Genomic DNA, 26,382 nt, shown 5'->3' with positions numbered 1-26,382 from the left:
TTTAACTTTTAAAATGGCCAGATTAAGTTCAGCCTCCTTTCAGTGAATAATACAGTGCTGGAATTTTTCTTTTCTTTCTTTCTTCTTTGGCAGTACTGGTGTTTGAACTCAGGGCCTCCTGCTTGCTAGGCAGATGCTCTACCACTTGAGCCATGCCCCCAGCTCTTTTTGCTTTAGTTATTTTTGGGACAGGGTCTCTCATTTATGCCTGTGCCGGGCTGCACCATGGTCCTCCTACTTATGCCTTCCACATAGCTGGGATGACAGGTGTGTACCACAATGCCCAAGTTTGGAACGTTCTCTTTCTGTTGAATCATGCAATCCCACGTTTGACAGTGTCTCATTCCATAACCTTGGGCCAGTCACTTAACCTCTATGTCCAGGTATTGGCACTTAAAATGGAAGATGTTTACATTAACCTGAAGATTCAGGGAAGAATAACTTATTAATGACTTAAAAGCACTCAAGACCTCTAAAGTGCTGTAAAAATCTCTACTACAATAATACATGGGTGGCCTAAGTCAAGCATGATAGTCAATTGTCATTGTGGAAATAAATCGCAGAGGTGCTGTTTTGGTGTTCTGTGAAATTTAAGCCTTGGAGGACGTCCTTCCCCCACCACAAGGTTTTACAAAGGACAAGTACATCAAAGCCAAGTGCACACCTGTGAAATTGCCTCCTACTCAGTTCCCTCTGGGCCTATTATAACAATCTGATGTAATTCAAAAGCTGTCTCTATGTCAAAAGTCTGGAGTCTCTTCATTGCCTTTGGTCTCTTTTTGACAACAAGGTAGAAAGTGAAGTTTGTGTGATGGATCATGTTGGAGTGGAAAATGCTAGGAGCGTGTTTTTGTCTAAAAACTGTATTGGAGTATGTGGGAGATAATCAGGAGATTCATAAACTTTTAAGTATCTGCTTTTTGAAAGACACTCATAAGAAAGTGAACAGACAAGTCACACAGAAAGAAACTATTTTCAAATATATATGTGATAATTGATCCTCAGAATTCAATAAGAAGAAAATGGAACAAACAATCCATAGAAGACAGGGGAAATATTTGAACCGATGCTCCCTCAAACAGAATTGGACAGCAAATAAGTACATGTAAAGATACAAATTACAACTACCTGCAGTGAACTTAACAACCTAGGTTAGGGGGAGGTGAGGAAGAAAATAATCAAATAAATAGAAATGTATTTCAAATCTCAAGGAGATGACTTTTTAAAAAAGTTTTAATTTAAATTTTTTTGGTGGTACTGAGGTTTTGAAGTCAGGGCTTCATGTTTACTAGGTGGGCACACTACCACTCCAGCCCTTTAAATAATATATATTTTTTTGTTAGCATTTCGATTTTTTGCCAGGTGCTGGCCTGGACAGCAATCCTACCTATGCCCCCTGTGTAGCTGGAATTATTGACATATGCGATCATGTTTGACTTGTTGGTTGAGATGGGGTATTGCTAACTTTTTGCCCATAGTGGCCTGGAACCTTGATCCTCCTGATCTCTACTTCCCAAGTATCTGGGATTACAGGTGGGAGCCACCACTCATGACCTCCATGGGGATGACTGCCCAGGTGCTATGGGAGCCTGTGTAGAGACAAGGGATCTTGCTCAGTTGGAGGGAGACAGGGTGGAAGGCCTCTCTCAGGAAGTGACATGGTGCTGAAATTGGAGTGGGGAGGGAAGGTGCTGGGGAGGGAGGTTGAAGAGGAAAAGGGCAAGACCATCAAGAAATTAAGAGGAGGGACTGGAGGTGTTGCTCAAGCATTGAGCTCCTGCTTTGTAAGCATGAACCCCTGAGTTCAAATCCTAGTACTGCCAAAAAAAAAGAAAGAAATTACATGGAGTGGATTGAAGGATGCAAAACATGATGCTGATGCTTGGAGAAGAGGGAATGACCTGACACTGGCTGGAGAGTGTTGGCCCTTCCAAGCCTGGGAGAAGAGTTGGAGTGGAGGGCTGGTGCAGTGGATGGTGGACCCTGAACTTGGATGGAATACAATGCCCCGGAAGTGGCAGAACCAAGCCATGGGTGGTGGCTGTGGACCATGGAAGGTTACAATAAGGGACTCTGCTTCCCCAAAATCCCAGTGATAGTGTTAAAGGATTAACACTTGGTGGTTGGTATCATAAGCATGCAGAGCAAGGGGACTCAACACTTTGCAAGGTGCCATATGTAGGTGGCTTGGACCCTTCTCTAGAGCCAAAACACTTACACCCAAATCTCAACTCTCCTAGTCAACAGCTTTGTGCCTAGGATAGTTAACTTTCCTGGGCCTCAGATTCCCCACCTGAACGTGGAATGCACACTATTTCATCAGGTGGCAGGAAGATTAAAATCTGTCAGTACAAGTGACATTCTCAGAAGTGTCTGGGCCACAACACCACATACATGTCAGAAGAGAAATAACAGACAGATATGAAGTCAATTTTCTTTCTCCATGAGCCCTTGAGGTGCTGGTACAAAAGTGGGCCATATTTCCAGCTAACTGAGTTAGTGGGGGGTGGGGGGAGGACAAAAACTTAATGTGGAATATTTTGCCTCAGTTCTGAGGTCATGTCCCTCTCTGGCCATTGGCATGTCCATTACCAATTCCATTCTGCGTCAGACAAAAGGAGGTCCCATAGCTCGGATCTCAGCCCCAGCAGCGCGCTTCATCACAAAGTAAGAGAGGTTCAGGTGTGCTAGCCTGGAAACCAACTCACCCTCACTGCAAATAGCGTCAGGGAACAGACCCCAGGCCTTTGCAATGCTCTGACCTCAAGTTGAGCGATCCAGGGAGGGAGCAAGGCAGGTGGTAGGTAATTCACGACCTAGCTGGACAGCAGGTGAACCTTGGTAGCCCACAGTGACAAAGCAAGTCCTCGCGGCCTCCCTCCCCGGCCGCTGCTTCCCAAAAGATCGCTGGGTCGCAGCGCACGGGACGGGACGGCACCGCGGAATGGGTCGTCCGGCTCGAGCCGCAGAGCTCCGGGTCTCCGGCAGAGGGCGTTGTAGCCGCGGCGGGAGGACCCGGGCTCCGAGCCGCTCCGCCCGAGGTCTCCGCCCGCAGGCTCCGGGCTGCGCGGCCTCCGGGGCTGGGGGGGAATCCCCAGGTGGCACCGGCTCCACGGAGCGGCGCTCACCCCAGGTTCCGCTTTCCGCTCCCGCCCGCCAAGGGCGGCCGAACTCCCCCCCCCCCCCGCGATGCGCACGCGCAGTCCGGCCGCTGCCCGGCGCTACCACGCGGAGGCGGAGGGCAGAGGGAAGGAGAGCTAGGGGCGAAGGGGACGCCGGGAGACCTGACGGGACGGCGGGGAACGAGGCGCGGCAGAGGGTGGGGGCGGGGGGCTCCGGGTCCCGGGCTGGAGATAGAGGAAGGGGACCGGACACGGGATCGAAGGAACCCGCGGAGCAGGTGGGCCTGGGCGGCCGCCGGGACCCGGGGGACGCCGAGCACCTTGGCCTCTGCAGCCGCCCGGGCTGCGGTGGGGCGGCGGGAGGGGCAGGAGGGCCGCGTTCCAGGCACCGTTGGACGGTCAGGACCTGCCGATCCGAGGGCTGTAGGGTGAGAGCATTGGGGCCAGGTCAAGTCCTCGGCTGGAGGAGCAGCGGGAAGGAAGTGCGGTGGGCTTTGTGAGGAGTAGGTTGGGGACGGTCCCCGAGTCCCGGCCTGCGGAGGTGAAACGGACCAGGGAGGAGAACCGCAGTGTCAGGGCAGAGAGTCCAGGCACAGCCGGGGACGGTAGGGCCCCCAGCGTGCGTTTCCCAAGCAGTGATAAGCGCGAGGGTTAGCCAAGTGGAGGTCACTGTGACCTGGACAGGAGCAGGTGGTGGAGGAGGAGGAGCCTGCAGGCAGCCGGTGTGAACACCTGGGACTTGCGTACTGATTACATTTATGTAGCTCATAGGTGTCCGTAGTGTTCACTGAATGCCTAGGAAAGCTTTTTGTACAAACAAAAAACCAAAAAAACGTGTAGTTTTCCTTCACTGATACTGTATTTACAGGGTTCACAGTGATGCTTTGATATATGCACAGATTGTAGAAAGATTCAATCAAGGTAATTAGCATATCCAGTGCTTCACCTGTTTATTTTTTTGCAATGAGAATATTTAAAGCTTACTCTTAGCAATTTTGAAATATATAGTACATTATCCAGTATGATGACCGTGCTGCACAATAACAAGTCACTGAAACATTCCTCCTAGCTGGAACTCTGTATCTGTTGACATACAACTCCCTTTCCCCATTCCGCCTCTACCTCCAGCCTCTGGTAACTACGGTTCTAATCTCTGCTCCTATGAGCTTGACTTTTTTATAACCTACATGCAAGTGAGACAATGTGTTCTTTGTCTTTCTGTGCCCAGCCTATTTCACTTGTTATGTTGTCCCAAATGATGGCTCTCCCTTCTTTTTAAGGCTCTGTAATATCCGTTACATACATTTACTACATTTTCTTTAGTCCTGTTGATAAACGCCTAGGTTGCTTTTCTATCTTGGCAATTGTGAATAATGCTAAAATTAATGTGCAAGCACAGATACCTCTTCCCCATACTGATTTCAGTTCCTTTAGCTATATGTCCAGGAGGGGATTGTCGGGTTACATGTTAATTCTATTTTTAGTGTTTTTGAGGAATCCCCAAATGGGTACACTAATTACCATTCTTCCTCAGTGTGCCAGGGTTCTTTTCTCTCCATATCCTTAATAACACTTGTCTTTTTTTTTTTTTTTTTTTTGTCTTTTTTCTTTTTTGGTGCTGGGATCGAACCCAGGGCCTCACGCATGCTAGGCAAGCGCTGTACCACCGAGCTACATCCCAGCCCAACACTTGTCTTTTTGAAAATAACCATTCTAACAGGTGCGAGGTGATAGTTCACTGTGGTTTAATTTGCTTTCCCCAATAGCTTCTTTTGAGAAACATCTGTTCAGGTGATCTGCCCATTTTAAAATTGGGATGTTTCTTTGCTTTTGAGTCCCTTAATATTTTAGAGGTTAGCCTTATCAGATAAATGGTTTGCACATATTTTCTCCAAGTCTGCATTATTGTTTCTTTTGCTGTTCAGAGGCTGTTTAGTTTGATGCAATTTGTTTGTCTCTTTTTTGCCTTTATTGCCTGTATTTTGGGGAATCTATATAAGAAAGTCATTGTCCAGACCAGCGTCATTGTAGCTTTTCATCTCATAGTTTTAGTGTCGGTTCTTAGTTTAAGTCATGCATAATACATTTCAGATTGATTCTTGTGTATGGTGTGAGACAATTGTATCAGAATTCTGCGTGTGGCTATTTAGTTTCCTCAGCACTATTTTTTTAGATTTTCCTTTCCGTGTTGTGTGTTGTTGGCATCTTTGTTGAAAATTAATTAACTGTAAATGGGTGGATTTATTTCTGGGATTTTTACCCTGTTCCATTGGTTGATGTGCCTTCTTTTATGCTAGGACCATGTCTTCTTTTTTATTACAGTAGCTTTATTTTGAAATCAAGAGTGTGATTCCTCTGACCTTGCTCTTTTTGCTCAAGATTACTTGGGTAATTTGGAGTCTTTTGGATTTCCATATTAATTTTAGGAATGCCTGTTCTGTTTCCACAAAAATGATATGGGAGCCAGGCATGGTGGTGCATGTCTACAGTCCCCACTTACGGGCAGAGGCAGAAGATTGATATATCAAGGCCAGCCTGTGCTACATAACAAGACCAAGTGTCAAAATAATAACAACAACGAAAACCCTCCAAAACACACAAAAAAATGACATTGGAATTTTGATAGGGGTTTCATTGAATCTATAGATGGCTTTATGAACATTTTAATAATAATTTTTCCAATCCATGAAGGTGGGATATCTGTCCATTTATTTGTGTCTTCACCCTTTTTTTTTTTTTGTGGTATGGGAGTTTGAACTCAGTGTCTCACACTTGTTAGCCTCTACTACTTGAGTCACTCCATCAGCCCCTTTTCAAGATAGGGTCTCTGGAACTATTTACACAGATTGGTCTGTAATCTCAGTCTTCCTGATCTCTGCCCCTCAGGTTGCTAGGATCACAGGTGTGAGCCACTGGTGTCTGGCTAATTTCTTTTTGGTGGTACTGGAGTTTGAACTCAGAGCCTTGTTCTTAGTAGGCAGGTACCCTATCACTTGAGCCATGTCTTCAGCCCTTTTTGCTTTAATTTTTTGAATGGGGTCTTATGATTATGCTGGGGCCAGCCTGGACCTTAAGCCCTCTATTTCCACTTCCTTGATAGCTGCAATGACCAGTATGTGCCACTGTGACCAGTCTTTATTGGTTGAGATGGAGTGTCAGGAACTATTTGCTCAGGTTGGTCTCAAACCTCTGTCCTCCTGAACTCTACCTCCTGAGTAGCTAGGAATAGAGGTGAGCCATTGGTGCCCAGCTTTTTCTTTCTTTTTTTTTTTTTTCTTGAAATAGGGTCTTATTCTTTAGCCTCCTCCTGCTTCTGCCTCCAGATTGATTGGGATTACAGGTGTGCACCACCACTCTTCGCCTCCTTTCTTTTTTTAAAAAGAAACTTTATTTTGAAATAATTTTAGGTCTATAGAAATGTTGCAAAAATAGTACACAGAATTCCCATGTACTGTTTACCCAGTTTGCCTTAATGTTACATGCATCTTACCTAACTGGACTATATCACCTACACCAGGGCATTTACTATACACAGACATTTACATATACACCAGTATCAGCCAATTTACAGACATAATTCCAGTTTTTCCTGTTGTCCCACTAACCACATTTTGATTAGCTATCATGTCTCCTTGATTTCCCACCTGGGCCTATCAGAACCCTGATGTTTTTTTGAAGACTACTGGCCAGTTGTGTAGCACAGTGCCACTCAATTTGGGTTTGTCTGCCATTTTCTAGTTGTTAGACTTCAGTAATATCTTTGGGGAAAGTAGCACACAAGTGAAGCTTTGCCCTTTTCGTTCCATCATGTCAGGTGACAGGTGAAGTGCACTTCACAAAAAGCACCAAATACTCTCCTATCCTGACTAAGATGAGGGACTGCTGTCTCTGGATGCAGCATCAGCTTCCCTTCCTCCTGCTTTCTGGATAAGATTCAGTATAACATGCAGGCAAAGTAGCTTATTTCCACAGCAGCCAACTGGGAACAAAGCCCCACTTCCATGAGCCCCTCCCCAACAGGACTGCACAGGAGCCCAAGTCCTGTAATAAGTCTAACGTTCTTACTGAAACAAGTTCTTATTAAATCCTTGCGTGTGCTGGGCAAGTATTCAACCACTGTGCTGTACCTCCAACCCTGGACAAAAGATTTCATATGACATTACCACTGGCAAGTCCTCCGCTCCCTGTCTCCCCCCAAGTGTGTACTGGGTACTGGGGTTTGAACTCAGGGCTTCACTTGCTAGTGCTAGGCAGGTGTACTACTGCTCGAGCCATGCCTGCAGCCTTGTGAATTCTTTTTAACACAAGTACAGGTATTAAATTATATTCTTATATCCCTTTCCCTGTGTCTTTTAAACACTTCTTTTTCCTTCAACATCATGTTCTGGAGATCTCTAGCAGATGAAAAACAACCTTCTCATTAAGATTTTTTTAGATAATAAAAATACATGTGACATAATATTTACCCTCCTAGCCATTTTTAAAGTGCTGTTTGGTGCAGACAATCTCCAGAACTCTTTGCATCTTTAAAACTGAAATTCTGTACCCTTTTTTGTATGTGTGGGGGACAGTATTAGGTATTGAACTTAGGGCCTTGCACTTACTTACCAGTCAGGTGCTCTACCACTGGAGCCTTTCTGCCAGCCTTACACATGTTAGTTTTAAGTATACTTTATGTACAGTAAAATTAACTCCTTTTTTTTTTTTTTTTTTTTTTTTTTTTTAGTGTGGAGTTCTGTATATCTTGATAGAAGAGCCACACAAGTGCTACCACAACCATGGTAATAGGACCCTTCTGTCACCCCACCCCGTCATGTCCTTTTATATTTTCTTCCCACCCCCATAGCTACAAAGGTATTTTCTGTCCCCACAATTTTGTTATTTCCAGAATGTCATAGAAATAGATTTACACATTCTTTCTTTATAGAAGCCATATTGAATATTGTGAATGTGCCCTTTTTTACTGAACTCATCTCCTACAGGTAGACATTTAGATTGTTTCTTAGTCTTTGTTATTAACAAAATAATCTATTGTTATTAGCCACAATAATCTAATATTTGTAGATAAGTCCTTTTGGGTTGTTCCATTGTCTTTCTCTGTGTATGTCCTGAATTCCTCAAGTGTGGATATTTACCAAGTGTGCTTCAAGACACAAGTTTCTTTGACATGATGTCATCTAAATCCTATTTGTTGTCATGGTACACATCTTCCCTGTATAGCTCAGTTCTCAGTTACAAATCACATTGTCATAGGAACTCTACTTTGACCAAAAGATAAGAGAGGTTTTAAAAAGGTTTTTATACCTTTTCAAAAGCAGCAGTTTTCCATGTGGAGTCTCACATTCACCCCTTCCCAAGCTTATAAGGCAGAATCTAGGGTTCACAGGAATCACCTGGAGCTAGTTCCCAGGCTTGGTTATGAATACCTGACTCTGGTCTGGGGTGGAGCCTGAGGCTTTGCTCTTCTCACGAGATCTCAGATGCTGCCTGTCTGACACCCTACTCTGAGAACCACTGCACACATCTGAGGAACACTTGAGAACAGCACAAACTGAAAACAGCCAGTTTACAAGCAAATATCATGACGATCTCTTAAGAGTATTTGTATTAGTTACTTTTGTGACTCTGTGACCAAATACTTGGCACATACAACTTATGGGGGTGTCTTTTATTTTGCTCATAGTTCCAGAGGGTTCAGTCCATGTCATTTGACTCTGTGTATGGGCCAGTGGGGAGAAAGAGCATCATGGTGGCAGGAGCAAGTGGAGGAGGAGGCTTTTCCCCTCATGGCAGACAGGAAGCAGAGCCAGCCATAACAGGAAGGGGCCAGGACAAGATCTAGCATCTTGTAGGTCATGTCCCAGTGACCCACTTCCTCAAACGGGCCCTATCTTCCACAGTTCCACCACCTCCTGATTGTCTATTCAAATTTTAAATCCTTTATTGGATTAATCTGAGGCAGGACAGATGGGGAAGATGAGGCATGGGAAAGGAGGGAGGATTCAGAGACAAACACTGCATTAATGACTAGTTTGGTTAAAAGCATACATACATTGCTTTCTTTGCTTTAAGCTTCACACTTCCTCATTAAACTGCAATACATAGTAACATACAGCAGACCTTGCCCACTTGCCCAAATAATTAGTAGACTCTGGGAGCTGAGCAAGGATATCTTAAAGAAAAACAATTATCTTGAGAAAAAGACATTTAGTAAAATCACTCCTTTGATCACAGAAGTGTTTGTAAAAAAGAAAAAAAAAACTTAAGAAAGGACACCTGGCATACAAGGAGTAGAAACCCATCGTTTGTTTAAAGGGACACTAGGGAAAACGGACATGTGTGTCACAATGACCCAAATTTAGTACCCTAATCTGACTTGAAACCTCTGGGCCCAATTGATAATGTCAAAACTGTGCAATAGCAAGAATGATAGAATGTACCGGTTGTTCGGAATAAAGAGAAACACTTATCCTAAGATGTATTTTAAGCCAAACCCCTCACCTACTTTTTCATCATAAATACCCGTGATGTTAGAGTACTCATTTCATTTATCACATGTGCCTGCACCCATTTCTGGGTTGTGTACTATTCTTTCTTTGCTTTACTAATAAGCTTTCTTGGTCTCTACCTCAGTGTGTCTTAAAATTCTTTTTTGTGACATTGTCATGAGTCCAGGGTATCCAAGGGCCAGGTAGAGGCCTCCTCCCTTTTGGAGACTTCCCTGGAGCCCCATGGGTTCTTTTTGTTTTATCTTTTTTCTTAGTGGTACTGGGGCTTGAACTCAGGGCCTCAAGCTTGCTAGGCTTTGCGAGGCAGGCGTTCTATCACTTGAGCCACTCCACCAGCCTGCCCCATGGGTTCTTGATAACAAAACCATTGCTTAGGTCAGGATGCTGTTGATCCAGAACTTCCTCACAGACACCCAGAGGTGTGCTTCCTAATTTCCTAGGCTCCTGTCAGTCTAGCCAAGTAGGCACTTGAGACCAATAATCAGTAGTAATCCTATCTGTACACACAGTCCCTGACTGGTGATGATTCCATTTACAATTTTTCAGCTTTACCATAGTGCTATTTTTTTTTTCACTTTCAGTACAGTGTTCAATAAATCACATGAGCTGGTCAACACTTTGTTAAAAAATACTTACATTAGATGATTTTGGCCAGCTATGGAATAATGTAGATGGTCTGAGCACATTTAAGGCAGGCTTTGCTAAGCTATGATCAGCAGGTAAGGTATATTAAATGCATTTTTGATTAGTATTTTCAACTTAGTATGAGTTTATCAGGACATTACCCCATTATAAATCGGGGGGCAGTGATTTATGTGTATGTTCCTGTAAGAATGGCTCTAACAAGGCATAGATACATGCGTGTGTATGCACATTTGAATATTTTATGATCGTTTCTGTTTTGTGACTTTTCTAAAGCATACCCGGAGAATTAATACTTCAAGGAAAACCTGATGCAACCTCTCCAGGTTGTCCGGAGCAGACTGATTTCCCAGCTTTGTTGTGGACTGAAGACTTCAGGGTCCCCCCAAAGCAAGATTTGCCTAGCAATGGCTCGTCCAAGCTCATGTAAGTCATTAGTATGCCATCTCATCTCCAGTGAACTTTCTTACAGTCCCAGGGGAATGTCTGCAGGGAAGCAGGTGCCTGGTAAGGCTTTGGGGAAAGCCACCCTGCTCTTATAGGCAAGTCCTTTCTCTCAGAGTTTCTCTCAATATTCATGTCTATTTAGGATATTTTGTTGCTTCTCCAAGAGTGTTTGCATTTAAGCCTTTGACATATGATTTGTTGTTTTGTTTTTCTGAAGTGCTGAGAATCAAACCCAGGACCTTGCACGTGCTAAACAAGTATTCTTTTACTGAGCCACACCTCTAGACCCAGAAAAATATGTTTTGGTTTTTTTTTAAAGAGTTCACGCCACATTAGCATTCACATCCTGTTTTCCATGAACCAAAACTAGTTTGACTTTTTTTTCTAAATTGCGGTACTGGGATTTGAACTCAGGGTCTCTCACTTGCCAAGTAGGTGCTCTACCACTTAAACCACTCTGCCAGCACCTAGGTTAGCTTTTTATTTGTTTATAGCAGTTGCTTAACATGGTTTCTTAATAGCAGTCACTCTGACTGAGGAATATATTTGTCAGAAGATGACAGTTTCCCTGTGGGGATAGAAAAAAATGCCTATAGGCTAGGGATGGTGTAAGGGGTAAACTTTGACGTCCTTAGGGATGTTTGTAGGGGTTGGGCCCAAGATTCATACAAGTAGTTCCTAGAGAAGTGCTTGGACATTTTCTTGTATTAACATTCTCATGCCTTGTTCTTCCAGGAGATTAGATCTGATTAAAAATGAATCCAGCCTGGTGTTGTGGTGCACACCTGTGATCCCAGCACTTGGGAGGCTAAGATAGGAGAATATTGAGTTAGATGCCAGCTTGGGCTACACAGTGAGATCTTGTCTTAAAAAAAACAAGGGCTGGGTAGATAACCCAGTGGTAGAGAGCTTTAGTGTGCTCAGGGTCCTGGGTTTGAGCTCTAGAACCAAAAAAAAGCAAGGAAGAGGGGGGAGGGGATGGAGGAAGGAAGAAGGGGAGAGAGGAAAGGACTCTAATTCACCCAGAATGGCTTTCTTCCAAATCCCTCCTGGTTAGACAGCTTTAGCGGCCTCCCCACCCCATCCACATGAGTCTGTCTTTGAAAGAGCAGGAGGCCAGCAGGGCTTTAGCATAATTGCCACCATAGTTGGGTTGGTCACACCTGGAGATTGCAATGTCTCTGACCAGTTCTTTGAGCCTGGCCCTGCTAGGAGTGTGGCTGAGAGAGCTCCAGGAGTATAGCTGGAGATGGGTTGGTGCTCTCTGCTTCTTTGCCTTTGAGAATCCACTTTGCCTGCTGTTCACTTTTCCCAGGCAGAACAGCCTCGTTGCTTCTTTTCTCTATTCTTTAGAACCTTGCTTCTTTTCTATTCTTTAAAGTCTCTTTCCTTAGTCTCACTCTGTCCCATGTTCCCTTTAATCTCTCTAAAAGTCTTGGCCCTCAGACTCACAGACACATAACAACAGCCAGCAGCAGCAGCAGCAGCTAGCCACATCATTCAGCGGCAGTCCCCTTGCAGGCTGCCCTGGCCATAGCTTACACTTCTTGCAAGCAGCCAACCAATCAATCCCCTTAACCAATCAATCAATCCAATCCAAAATCCCCCATACTCCTTCAGCAAGTCTTTTATATACAGTGGTAAACAAGGAGGTGGAGTAACAGTTCTCTGGTGAGGGGCATGGCATTGAAACAAGTGAAACCTGCTCTCTCTGAATGTAAACAACTTAGGAAAAGTAGCTGGCTGCATTTTGACTTTGCCTCTTCTGTGACTGGGGCCATTGCCAAACTCAGCCTGCAGTTTATTTGACACAGCTGTGCTTATGTCAAGTTCTCATAGGCTTCTCATAATCTGCTCCCTACAATTCCCTTTAATACTCAAGTTCGCTGTGTCTGAACCCCTGTGCCGCTGTCTCCCTCCCTTGATGCCATTCCACCTGTTATTCATTCCCTCTCACAGGGAGCACTTATTAGGTTAATAAGTGTTATCTCAGAGGGGAAGACCAGGAAGCCTGTTCAGTCAGCTGAGGACTTCAGTTCCACTTTTTTTGCTGAAATCTGAAGTGCTTCAACTCAGGTTGACCATTCCTGGGAGACTGTCATGTCTGGGACACACTTTGTTCCAGTGGGTTAGGCCTGCCATGGGAAATGCTAGGCCTACTTGTGCTTCTCCAGGAACAAGGGACGAAGGAGGAGTCTTTCTTGTCCTCCTGGAAGCTTATGCCCAGGTCTGGATCCTTTAGTCCTGGCCTTAACTGCACACAGTGGCCTGCCTGGCTACAGTCCCTGGGAGTGAAGAACTGGTTCAGCCACAGGCCATGCCCTGGCCTCCATCTCTTTCCCGTCTCTGCTGCTCAGAGGGACAACAGCAGCTCCCCCATCACCAGCTTTAGGTCTGGCTTCTGTGACTTGTCCTGGAATGAGGACATTTGTTTTGGGGAAATGCCTCCTGTGACCCACATAAAGTGCTGGTGTTGAGTCTGATACAGAGGCTTTGGTGACTACAGCAGCCAGCGGCTGCCCTGCTGGCTGAGATCCGGCAGGAGGGCTGTCTAGAAGTGTAGGACAGGAAGGCAGGTCACTGTCTGACCAAGACTACCTCTGCCTCCTAGATTAGCTAGGATTATAGGTGTGGACCACATGGTGCCTGACTCAGCTTCCTTCTTGGGTCTGAGTCTGGTAGAATCTTGTGGAGAAGCTTGACTGTTGTTTGAGCTGAAAGAGAAAGTCATATGTACATGTTTGGGGCAGAATGTTCACAACGAGGGAGCCTTTGTCCTGACCTTTGGTCACTGAGCTGAGAGAAGCTGAAATTAGCATGATCCCCACAGGGAGGGTGAAGTTAGGAGGAACTTTAGGATCCTCACAAGCTGGTTTTGACTTTTTTTGGGAGGGGAAGAGTGGTTCTGGGATTTGAACTCTGGGTCTTGAGCTTGCCTAGCATTTGAGCCATGGCCCCCTCTCTTCTTTCTTTAGTTTTTTTTCAGATAGGGTTTTGTACTTTTTTTGTGTGTAGGGCTGGCTTCAGATGGTGATCCTCCTACTTTTGCCTCCATGTATGACATAGTTTCTCACTACCTTTTTTTGCCTGGGCTGTATTGAACTGAATCCTCCCATCTCTGCCTCCTATTGTTTTGGCTTTTATGAAGGAAGATGGATCCTATTCATCAGCCTCTTAAAATCTGCATAGCAGCTCTGCTCTAAGGAAGGCACATTGTGCATGTATCAAACAGCCAAGGAAACCTACCACAGTGAAGAGTAAATGATCTCATTAGCTCATTCAGTTGGTGGGAGGTGGAGCTGGGATTCCAAGCCAGGTGGTGCTCAGGACCCTGCTTCCTTAAGATACCTGCACTCACCCATCAGACACCAGTTGGTGTCTTCAGAGTACAGGAACAACTTTTGTTATGGTATTCTAAAGTATGATTTCATACAAGGTCAAGCTTCAAAGTATAAACAACTGATATGGGATGTAAGTGTTCAAGTGTTACACTGGATTGATACAGATCTTATTCTCTGTTTAGCTATGGCAGATTTTCGGAAGTGTTTTGCAAATGCTAAGCACATAGCCATCATTTCGGGGGCTGGCGTTAGTGCCGAAAGTGGGGTTCCAACTTTCAGAGGAGATGGAGGTTATTGGAGAAAATGGCAAGCTCAGGTTAGTAATGTTTCCAGAACATTCAAAGGCTCTTCTGAATGAAGCCCTAACAGAGGTTAGTGGGGCACCTAACCATGACACAGAAGCCACACTTCCTCTTGAAATTAGCATAATGGAGGCAGCACTTACACAGAATGGAATACACACACGTATGCTGCATGCATATTTTGCTGAGTTTTGAAAGGTGTATGCACCCAAGTTAACACCACTATCTCCAATGGAGATCATTTCTGTCACTGGGAGGGGTTGTGCCCTTCTGCACTGGCCTTTCATCACCATTTGTCTCTCCTGATATTTTATGCATTCTGTTATATGATATATACCATTTGTAGTGTAGCTGTGCATGTACATGTAGTTGTGTGTGCATATGTGTAGTTTGCATGTAAATAGTATAGTTGAATGTATACTATAATTGAGTATGTATTTGTGGATGTTGTGTGTGATTATGTATATGTACATATATATATAATGCTTGTGCCAGTTGTGTGTTGTATATAGGTATGTATAGTTGTGTGTGTTTTTATGTGTGTGTAAGCATAGCTCTAGTTATAGTTGTAATTATAAAAACTGAGTTTCTTAACTTTGACAATTAAACCTCCATCAGGCATTTTGTATTTCATGTTTTTCCTGGGTATATGTCAAAATGAGATTGACTTCATGTATTTTGGGGCTCTGTGAAAAACAGCCCAAAATACCTTCACATAGAGCTTCACTTCCTGTCCCTAACTTACTGCAGGAGTGAGTGGGACCCTGGCCATGTCACTGGGGATATTAAGACTGCTGTCTCCCAGGACTGGGTCCCTCCCTGACCTCCACCTCCTTTGCCACCCAGGACCTGGCAACTCCACAGGCTTTTGCCCGCAACCCGTCACGGGTTTGGGAGTTCTACCACTACCGGCGGGAAGTCTTGCACAGCAAGGAGCCCAACCCTGCCCACCTCGCCATCGCCGAGTGCGAGGCCCGGCTGCGCACTCAGGGCCGACGTGTCGTGGTCATCACCCAGAACATTGATGAGCTGCACAGAAAGGCTGGCACCAAGAACCTTCTGGAAATCCATGGTGAGGGGATCCAGGCTTTGAATGCATGTTCTTTCACTGTGACCATGGAAGACACCTGTCCTTTCCCCAGGATGCTGTGCATCTTGCTCTGTGCCCTGTGGTGCCTTTGGCTAGTAATGCCACTAGCATTACTCACTTGTCAGTTCCTGCATTCTGCCTGCCAGTGTGGACTGACAGCCAGCGCCAGCATCCCCTGGGTGTGTGTTAGACAGGAGAAGGGATCTCAGCCCCACCTGGAGCTTGGTTTCTCCAAGCCCCTGGGGCACGGTGTCTGGTCTGCACCGTGTCTTGTGTGAGGCCCTGTCTGCACAGCCCTGTGCCCTCCTTAGCCTTTAGTGGAAGGGGCTGTGCTGTGACACACCTGTCCTGTCAGCCAACAGGAAACAGGGCCTGGGCCATGGGTCAGCTGGATCCTGTGTGGGAGGTCTTCAACATCCTGGGGGGCGGTCATTTACTTTCTCTCTGTCTCCTATGGTAATGCTCTACCCTGGAGCCCGAGGGAGCATCAACTCAATGTCCTTTGCTATAACATCCTTGGAGTTTGTCCTGGTCCCTGTGGCTTCCCTTCTCCATTGTGGATGACAGCTACCCTTGCCCTCTGTCCTCTCATTCCTGTTCCCTCTTTGTTGTCCTGGAAACCTAAGGCATTTATTCACAGAGTATAATAGGTGGAGGAGGATTTTCTCCCTGGGACTTTTGCACTTAGAGTCCACAAAACCGCAAACCCATTTCCACACAGAAGCCAAGAAACAGCACAGCTGGGGCATGTTTCTGTGGATGTGTAGCCAAGCACCTGCCTTTGACCAGGCTTAGGGGTCACCTGATGAGAAAAACTGGGCACTGCTTACTTGGGTCCCCTCTCTTTTGTGCCTCAGGAACAGTCTGATACCTTATTAATCCTCATTTCTCTGAGGTGTCAGCCTTATTGCTTGTCATGTGTAACATGGAGATTTGACCGCCTATCTTAGTTCATTGAAAGATTTGGCTAAGGTCATATGTGTGTATTGGTCTGTTTTGGTTGCAAATGGCAAGAACTTTCTTCCAATTTAGGTAAAAATAAAAGGAACTCCTTCATTTCATCAAACTGAAGATGCTATCAGTTTTAAGATATATCATGATCTGTGTGTGCTGGCACGTGCCTGTAGTCCCAGCTACTTGGGAGGCTGAGGCAAGAGGATTGCTTGAGCCCAGGAGTTGGGGCCCAGCCTGGGCAACATAGTAAGACCCTGTCTCAAAAACAGGGAAAAAAAGAGAGAGAGACATCATGTTCTTATGTGACACTTAAAAGAAAATCTTTATAAGCCATATTAATCTATTTTATTATCTTTTAGATCTGTTATTTTATACTTATAGCTCTTTTTTTTTTTTTTTTTTGTGGTACTGGGGTTTGAACTCAGGGCCTCAGGCTTGCTAGGCAAGCGCTCTACCAATTGAGCCACTCCTCCAGCCCTCGTTATTGTATATTTATAAAGAGAGCTTGATAAAACTTATTTATGTAAGCTACAAACACAAAGGTGAATGTATAAGGAGATGGAAATGCTGATTGCCCTGATCTGATCATTACGTGCTGTATGCATGCATTAAGTTCCTGTGCTGTACCTCATAAGCATACAGAATTATGCATCAACTAAAACATTTAAAAGTATATTTAGACATAGATTGTTGGAGACTATACCATTCCTGTGCATACATAAAATATAAGCAAACTTACTATCTAGCTCTTCTAAGTGACCTCCCAGTGACTCAGAGTATTGGTCTCTGTGTTGGGGGATTGATGAGGCCCTCTTATCTCCAGGATCCTCCCCCAAGCTGCTGAGATCCATTCTGGAAGTTCAATGTTGAATCTTTCTAGGTCTTACCAAAACATGTCAGTGAAGGGTTTTAGACAACTAGGACTCGTTCTCCTTCTTGAATGCCCTTCAATGGTGTGTTGGCTAAAATTCCCAGGAGTTGCATTTGTTCAGCCAGGCCACTGAGTTAACAGCTTGTTCCATTTTTCAGAGATCAGTGTTATCCTTCAAGTCTGTGCAGCTATGGCACACCTGTCACCTGGCCAGTAACAAGTGTAGGACACATCTGAATTCGAGAGATGTAACAAGGGGAAATGTCCACACTGAAATTGACAGAATAGGTCTGTTAGCTCATGACACGACAGAGCCCTGGGGCGGAGCTGAGGTCAACCAAGCTGCCTTTCCTTTTCCTCTCCACTTCCCTCCCGCTCCTTCTCAGCTTTGCTTACTCTTTGTATTGCCCTCCATTCTTCCTATGCAGTCGATCTGCCTTCGTGGGCCAGGAAAGAAGCTTCTGGTAGCTCCAGAAAAGAAACCTCTGGCGGGGGTCATGTGGGTCACATACCCACCCTCAGTCAAACACTGCTGCTAAAGGGGTGTGCCGTGGTCCCCCAGTCTGGAACCTAGGGCCAAGCATATATTTGGAATGTGACTGACAGCTCCATCAGTTCACATGGGATAGAGGGGAGATGGTTCCCCACAGAAGGAATAGTGGGCGAAAAGAAACAGTACATGTGCACTGTCGTGGGTGAAGGGCTCAGCACAGCACTGGCACATGGTAACTGCTTATGACACTGTGGCCACCATTGTGGCTCAGTAAATAGTCGCTAGTGTTAACAGTTTTATTTGTTTATTTTTGGTAGTACTGGGAATTAAATTCAGGGCCTTGCACCTGCCACGTGAGCCATGTCCTCAGTCCCTCTACTTTTAGGTTTTTTCAGATAGGGTCTCATGCATTTGCCCAGGGCTGGCCTTGGACTGCAGTCCTCCTATCTCCACCTCCTGAATAGTTGGGATTACAGGTGTGCACCACCACACAAGGACTTCTTTTTTCTTTATTACTTAATTACTTATCAAGTGAGCTGTTTTGATATTAAAAAGTCAAGCTTTTTTAATTCAGCATTAATATTTTATAAACATACTCTAAGCCACTGACCCTTTATAATTACGTACTTAGTAAATCATAACCTTAGTTTTAGCTTTAGGTAGAAGTTTGCCTTCCCTACTAACCACTTTCATTCTACCTCTCCAGGGTGACTTGAGTGCACATAAGTCAATAGTTATTTCCCCCTTCCCCCCCGATTGTGAAGTCCTTGAAGGTGTTACTTAGACAGTAGTGCGTGCTTTCATACTTCCCATGATTCCTAGAGGAATGGGAGGCCCATTTGCCAAAATGAATGATTAAAACCCAAATTCCTTTGGAACCTTTTAGATATGGAAACAATTGCTCTTGATTATACTAAATTGTGGACTTGCTTACTGTGTATTTTTCAGGAACCTTATTTAAAACTCAATGCACCTCTTGTGGAGTTGTGGCTGAGAATTACAAGAGTCCAATTTGTCCAGCTTTATCAGGAAAAGGGTAACTATACTGCATGACAGAATAAATAGATGTCATTTTCTCTTTTAAGTTGAACATAAATATGGGGAAACCAAACATTCATTGAAGGCTGGTGTAGTGGCTCAAGCAATAGAGCGACTTCCTAGCAAGAGTGAGGTCTTGAGTTCAAATCCTAGTACTGCCAAAAGAAATTCATTGATGATTCCCGTGGATACTTACGAAAAATAACACTAGACACAGTACAGACACATGATAAAAGAAATATTGGGCTCACAACTACTTACAATGTTAAGTAAAAACTATAAGATACTGAAAAATATACAGTATAATACCAGTTTTAAATATACACACTCCATGTTTGTGTATCTGTATATTAATTAAAAGCCCAGAAGGAAGTACAACAAAATGTTAGTAGCGATTATCAGAAGTGGAAGAATTATGGATAACTTTTATTTTTTTGTGGTGCTGGGGATGGAACAAAGGACTTCAAACATGCTAGGAAAGTGTTCTACCACTGAGCCATGCCCCCAGCCCCTAGATAAATTTTTTCCTTCTTTTCCAACATTTCTGTGATGAGCATATAGTATTATTATAACTAGGAAAAAATTTCAGAGTGTCCTCATGATACTAGGACAAGTTCTGCTGGGCCATTTTAGAACATTTAGAATATTTAGTTACATAAGTGATGTGTGACTATGACGTCATTGAGGAAGGATCACATGATGGTGATGAAATTGAGGCGTCACATGATGGTGGAGTGTACAGGGTACATCATGAAACTCCTCCTAGCACGCTCAGCCATTCTGGCCCTTCTCCGACAAAAACTCACATAAAACCACTGGTCATTATTTGGGGCCACCCATCTAGTACCCTTCTCAGTTGGCCTCTGTCAGTAGGAGTTCTGTGCCATGTACTGCCAGGCAATGACATAGCTTATGGGTGTTGTTATTTCTCTTTCTTTGATTATAACAATGACATGAGTTGACCTTTTCTAATGTTTACTTCAGTGCTCCAGAATCCGGAACTCAAGATGCCAGAATCCCAGTTGACAAACTGCCCCGGTGGGTAAAAACTTTGATCTGTGTTTGATGTTGCAGATCACAAGAAAAATTAGGAATCTAAACCTAAACTTAGCTATTTAGATATTTATTTAGTGAATGACTTTTCTTTTTTTAACGGTACTGGGGCTTGAATTCAGGACCTCAAACTTGCTAGGCAAGCCCTTTTGTTTTTAGTTTGTTTTTCATATGGAGTTTTGTTCTTTTGCACAGGCCAGCCTTAGACCATGGTCCTTCTACGTCCACCTCCCAAGTAGCTGGGATTACAAGCATGAGCCACCACATCTGGCCATGAGATGCTTCTTAATTGCACAAGGGCAGAAACTAGCCCTGCTCCATGAGGCAAAAGGACAAAAGAGCCAAAAGAACATCTTCTTTCCTTGCCTTTTGTTTGTTTGTTTGTTTGTTTGTTTGTTTATTAAAGAAATAAAGTCTCACTATGTTGGCCCCAAACTCCTCAGCTTAAATTGATCCTACTACCTCAGCTCCCTGAATAGCTTGGATTACAAATTTATGCCACCACACCCAGCTCTGGCCCCTTTTTGCTTTGTGTTCTGGCAGATAGTTTGAGGTTCTGGGAAGTTTCTGGAGCTGCTATGTGACAGATGGGGATCCAGTACATAGAAAACATGAGGCTGGCATCCTGAAATTAGTCAATAAACATCAGCTGCCATCCTTCTGCTCCTTTTACTCTTCTTTGTCTTTTTCCCTCTTCTCATCCTCAGTGTTATTAGTCTAAAGTTACGGAAGCAGTAAAAGTTCTTCCAAAGATGAAATTGCAGGACCAAACAATTTTTGTAGATTTAAAAAAGAAAAATGCTGGGCATGGTGGTACATGCCTGTAATCCCAGATACTTGAGAGGCAGGAGGATCTCAAGTTTCAGGCCAGCCCAGGCAAAGGTAGGCGAGACCCTGTCTCAAAAACAAAAATGAAATCAAAAGAGTTGGGGGCATGGCGCAAGTGGTAGTGTACTTGCCTAGCATGCAAGGAAGGCCCTGGGTTCAAGCCCTAGCAACACACACACACACACACACACACACACACACACACACACACACACTCTAGAAAGATTTTTGTCAGTTTTTCAAAACTAGCCATGGAAACAGTGCTTCTAGCGGTTTTCTACAGAGCAACATTGTCAATGTGATGCTAACAATCGTTACTTGAAAAAAAAAAACGATGTTATGTGTCCACATAAATATGGAAGCCTTAGATTAAGTGTAAAAATACATTTGCTTCACTATGGGACTTGAGAGCTTTTATACGCTAAAATGCATTGTTGCTTTCTAAAAAGTGGCTATAAAATATTGCTAGTTCACTGCTTTATTTGCCCACAGAACTGCCCTTTTTGATTCGCTTATTAAGGCTTTTCATTACTAAATTCTAAAGTTTCAATCTGAAAAAATAGGGAGTGCTGTGGGTTTCCTGAGTAGGAGATTACTACGATGAAGATGGTATTTAGGGGCATGATTGTAAGTTTTTTTTTTTTTTTTCTGATGGTACTGGGGTTTGAACTCAGGCCCTCACGCTTGGTAGGCAGGCACTCTACCGCTTGAACTACTCTGACAGTCAAGGTGATGATTTTGGGTACACTGATGTATGTAAGATGACCAGGGTGAGAGGAAGTGGAAGAGGACAGATTTTATTAAGGATGCTGGAGAACTTGGCTACAAGTTCTCTCGAGAGAATGGATCTGAAAGAAAGGGAAGGGAGGTCCTGGGTGGAAAGCACGGGGGTGCAGGCATCGGAGGCAAATCTGAGGCCAGTGTTCCACCCAGGTGTGGTCCTGCCAGCAGTTTCCCAGAGAGTAATGCTGTAACTGAGGAAGAGGTCAAGCTCAGCGGAACAATGTCTGCACACTGGATGGACAGAAACAAGATGGGAACATCACAGCGCAGTTCCACTTGGCAGGATTCTAGGGGCTGTGCTGGGAGGGTGGTGTTGAAGGATCAGAAGTGGCCTGTTTGGACAGCCTGAGTTTGGGCAGCCCCCAGCCTTCCTCTGATCCTGGGCAGACCTCTGGCCCAGCAGCTTGGGTGACTTTGGGATCTCCTTCCAGGTGTGAGGAGGCAGGGTGTGGGGGCTTGCTTCGACCTCATGTGGTATGGTTTGGAGAAAACCTGGATCCTGCCATTCTGGAGGAGGTGGACAGAGAGCTCGCCCTTTGTGACTTATGTCTAGTGGTGGGTCACTCTTCCTTGTTCTTTGGGGTTCTTGGAAACACTGAAGTCTGGGGTGGAGTTTGTCATTGCCTCCTTTCCTTTCTCCCTTTCCTCCTCCTCCTTGCTCATGCTTTCCTCCCTCCCTTCCTTTCTTCCTGAAAGATGTGTATGGAGAGTCTTATGGGGTCCTATAGAAAAATTAAGAAACAATAAGAATTGATTGTAAAGCCAGGTGCAATGGTTCCTATCTGTAATCCCAGCCACTCAGAAGGCAGAGATCAGGGGACTGTGGTTTCAGGCCAGTCCAGGAAAAATTTAGTGAGGTCCCTTCTCAACCAACAACCAGGCATGGTGGTTATACTTATAATCTCAGCTATATGGGAGGCATGGGTAGGAGGATTGTGGTTCAAGGCTGGCCCTGGGAAAAAATGTAGAGACCCTATCTGAAATATAACTAAAGCAAAAAAGGGGCTAGAGGCATGACTCATTGGTAGAGCACCTGCCTAGGCAAGTGTGAGGCCATTAGTTCAAACCCTAGTACTGCCAAAATACAAAAATAATAAAGAAAAGAGCATGTTCTTGGCTCAAACTTTAAACATAATACATGTTCATTATTAAATGTCATTTAGAAAATACCAAAAAATCAAATTATAAGAAGGAAATGAGAAATCATCCAGAATCTACCTTGTTAGCATTTTGGTCATTTCTTCTAGACCACGGGTGAGCAGACTGCAGCCTGTGGGCCAGCCTGGTCTCACCCTTTTGTTGTGAATAAAGTTTTATTGGAACACTACCATGGTCATTCTTGCGTACACTGTTATGGCTGCTTTCGCACTCTGATGGCAGGTTCATGTCCTTATGGCAGAGACCAGATGGCTAAAAGCCTAACAAATTCACTGCATGGCTCTTTTCAGAAAAAAAACCTGCCCACTTCAGGTCTAGGCCTCTCCTTGTGTAGACACATGTGTCGATTATAATTCAAAAATGAATTCACAGCATATGTGCTGTCTCAGAACCATCTTATTCCTGTAGGAATTCACTTAGCATATTCCAAGTCAGTGCATCCCAGACTACATCTCCTTTTAATGACTTCATGTCAGTTATTTGGATATAAAGTGGTATGTCTAGCTAATCCTCTATTGCTAGATGTTTGGGCTATGTCAGAATTTTGATATTTTAAACAGTTCTGCCATGGGTAGCCTTTAGATACAAATCTTTAACATTCTAGTGATTTTCTCGGAACATATTTCCAAGAAGTGGAATTAATTGGACAAAGTAAATGCATATTTAACATTTTCCTTCCTGTGTCCTTAAAAGCAGAGGAACTTTCTATGAGTGTACACCCATGTTGCCAATGTTTTATTGAGTGATCCTGACATTGGCTGTGATATCAGTGTTCATGATGGATTGTTGAGTGAGAACCTGGGTTGCAAAATGTGTTCTGACCTTTCCAGTCCTGTAAAGGGTGTTTATAAGTCCATATTTATAAAACCTGAAATGTCAAAACTTAACAGTTCATCTTGGGGTGGTGGGATTATGGGTGGCATGCACATTTTTCTGTTGTATTTCCTAACTTAGAAAAAAAACATGTATCATTTATATAACTTCAAAGAATGGAAGCAAAAATAGGACCTCCCCCTCACCTCTTAAACATGTGGACTGGGTCGTTTCTTTGCCGCTCTAGCCTCTTGTGTATCTCCTTTTTGTGTGACACGTTCTTTCCGGATGCTAATGATGGCTAAAAGGATACTCCTAACTGTCCGCCTGTCCTTTGGGCATTCTCCAATTTCTGTCACTTTCTTAGCTTTGTTCACACCTGCGGCACAACCTGACCTGAGTTTATGTCAGTTTTTCCAAAAAAGGTTTTGTATCCCCATAGCGTGGTCATTGTCCCCTCCCCTGTGTTTGCTTTGTAGGTGGGAACTTCTTCTGTGGTCTACCCAGCTGCCATGTTTGCCCCCCAGGTGGCTGCCAGGGGAGTGCCAGTGGCTGAGTTTAACATGGAGACCACCCTGGCCACGAACAGATTCAGGTACAGGGGTGACCAAGGTGGGCAAAGGGAGGTGGAGAGCAGGCTTGGGCATGGCATCTCAACAGATTTTACCTACTGTTCTAATTTTTAGGGGAGAAGGAGGGAGTTTGTGTTTTTTTGTTTGACCTATGGTTCTTTTTGTTTGTTTGTTTGTTTGTAGTACTGTGGTTTGAATTCAGGGCTGTGCACTTGCCAGGCAGGTGCTCTACCACCTGACCAGCACCCCTAGTCCTTTATGCTTTTTTGGTAGTTTTTGAATAGGGTCTGTAGTGATGCTGGGCTGGCCTGGACCATCGTCCTCCTGTTTACACTACCTTTGCAGCTATAAGGGTGGGTGAGCACCACCATGCCCAGCTTTCATTACCGTGATCCTCCTGCTCTCACCTGGGATTACTGGCGTGAGCCACTGTGTCGACTGTTCTTCTTATGGAAGAACAAAATGTAACTAACTGCAGGCCAGGGTGGCTGTGTCTTTGTATGTAGGATTTGCTGTACGCTTTAGCTCTCTCTCCCGCTTTCTGAAAGTTCTCCGACTCTTTAGACTTTACCTGCACTTACATTTTTAAGGTAGCCTTGGTAATAACCATTACGTGTCAGTTAGCAGAGCTCACCGTGGGAAATGGCCGCACAGCACCTCATTTCCCGTTACTCTCTTTGTGAGTCGCCTGAGAAAACTTGTCCCTTAATCAAGGAATCTTTGTGCTTGTGGCTATCTTACGGTACTGGTGCTGTTCTGCGAGGTTGCACGGAAGTGCAGTCACGGTGGCACACGTTTTTCAGTCTCATTCCGGGGTCCACACTAGGCTTTTACCTTTACTTTGCTGTCTTGCTCATACACCCCCTTTTTTTTTTTTTTTTTTGCTTTTACTTTTAATTTGTTGCTAGTCTGCTTAATTCCTTTCTAGAATAAGCTAGAATATAAATAAGTAATAAATACAAATGAAAAAACAAAACTTCACTGAAACTTCATGTCCTTACTTCCACGTTGGCTGCATATTTAAGAAATATTGGTGACCTGGGCCCCATCTCATGAGGTCCTGAGTCATTGATCTGAGGCTCAGAGGACGTCATGACTTTTATAAGCTCCCTGGTGATCCTGTCATGCAGCCAGCATGTGAACTGCTGCTCTCAGTCTTCTGTGGGATAGGCCATGTGCCGTAGCACTTAAAACAGCATCCTATGCAGGTGAGATGTCTGACTTTGGTCCTGGTGTTTTTATGTTCCTGTAATCAGCTCCAGTCTGTGTTCTTAGTCCACAGTTCTTCATTTGTAACAAGTGAGAACTTCTTAGTTCTCTTTTTGGAAAAAGTTCTTTTTCAAAAAAATTGTCACTTATGAAAAATTTATACTCCCAAAACTACAGAACATTGCTGAAAGAAATAAATAAGCCTAAATAAAAATACATCTCATGTTTGTGGATTGGACAACTTAATATTAACAAACCCAGTCTCTATCAGAATCACAGCTAGCTTTTTGCAGAAATTGACAAGGTGGCCCGAAAATTCAAGGAACACTTCTGCCAAAGCCAAAAGAACAATGTTGGAGTACTCACACCTCCCAATTTCAGAAACTGCTATAGCGTTACTTTGATTAACGCAACGGTATATGTGGTGTAAGGACAGATATGTAAAATCAGTGAGACAGAGCCGAGAATCCAGTCATAAGCCCTGTGTTTGTGGTCAACTGATTCTTGAAAAGACTGTCCAGACAGTTCAGTTGGGGGGTGGGGAGGATAGGCTTTTCAACAATGGTGTCATGTAAAAGAATGAAGTTGGACCCCTTTGTCACAACATGAACAAAAATTAACTCAAAATGGCCAGAGACCTAAATTTAAGAGCTAAAACTATAAAATCCTTGAAAGAATATTGGAGTAAATCTTTGTGACCTTGAGTTAGTTAAAACTTTCTTAGATATGACATTAAACGCAGAAGTAAATGACTAAATTTATTTAACAAAATTAAACTTTTGTATTTCAATGGAGGCTGTTCCATTGTGGGTAAAAAGTCCATCCACAGAGTTGGAGAAAATATTTATAAGTCTAATGTTTGATAGATAGGTATATAGAATACATAAAGAACCCTTACAATGCCAAAAGATAATCCACTTAAAAATGGGCCAAAGACATTTCTCAAAATATATACATATGGCCAATAATTATATTCAAATGATGTTCGGCCTCAGTCATTAGGAGAATGCAAATGAAAACCACAGTAAGATGCCACTTCACAACCCAGAACGACTATAATTTCAAAAGGAAAATAACAAATGTCGCTGAAGACTCTGCATTGCCTGTGAGAATGCGCAGTGGTGCAGCCGCTTTTGAAGACAGCCTGGCATGTCAGC

The 26,382-nt window shown here is 44.0% G+C and overlaps 1 protein-coding gene and 1 long non-coding RNA gene across 9 annotated transcripts in view; one reads left to right on the top strand and one right to left on the bottom strand.

The window, feature by feature from the left end:
• Positions 1-3,064, bottom strand: part of LOC141425692 (uncharacterized) — a 41,973-nt gene extending 38,909 nt beyond the window's left edge. The window contains exon 1 of the long non-coding RNA XR_012450738.1: positions 2,709-3,064. This is a non-coding gene — a long non-coding RNA (uncharacterized lncRNA). The remainder of the gene's footprint in view (positions 1-2,708) is intronic.
• A 193-nt stretch (positions 3,065-3,257) lies between these two features.
• Positions 3,258-26,382, top strand: part of Sirt5 (sirtuin 5) — a 32,333-nt gene continuing 9,208 nt past the window's right edge. For 2 of the 8 annotated variants that reach the window (XM_074082886.1, XM_074082882.1), the window contains exons 1-9: positions 3,258-3,400; positions 10,550-10,699; positions 14,244-14,377; positions 15,210-15,435; positions 18,720-18,807; positions 19,794-19,847; positions 21,624-21,752; positions 21,905-22,028; positions 23,924-24,039. In XM_074082886.1, coding sequence (XP_073938987.1) covers positions 10,585-10,699; positions 14,244-14,377; positions 15,210-15,435; positions 18,720-18,807; positions 19,794-19,847; positions 21,624-21,752; positions 21,905-22,028; positions 23,924-24,039 — 986 coding nt within the window. In that variant the 5' untranslated portion in view covers positions 3,258-3,400; positions 10,550-10,584. Of the gene's footprint in view, positions 3,401-3,530; positions 3,551-7,848; positions 7,904-10,549; positions 10,700-14,243; positions 14,378-15,209; positions 15,436-18,719; positions 18,808-19,793; positions 19,848-21,623; positions 21,753-21,904; positions 22,029-23,923; positions 24,040-26,382 lie in introns of those variants that run through there. The other 6 variants (XM_020162400.2, XM_020162401.2, XM_074082884.1 and 3 more) reach the window with 5 other exon arrangements.

Source organism: Castor canadensis, chromosome 8 (assembly GCF_047511655.1).
Source record: "Castor canadensis chromosome 8, mCasCan1.hap1v2, whole genome shotgun sequence".
Taxonomy (NCBI): domain Eukaryota; kingdom Metazoa; phylum Chordata; class Mammalia; order Rodentia; family Castoridae; genus Castor; species Castor canadensis.
Note: the sequence above shows the minus strand (reverse complement) of the source record. Positions and strands in the feature narration are given on the sequence as shown.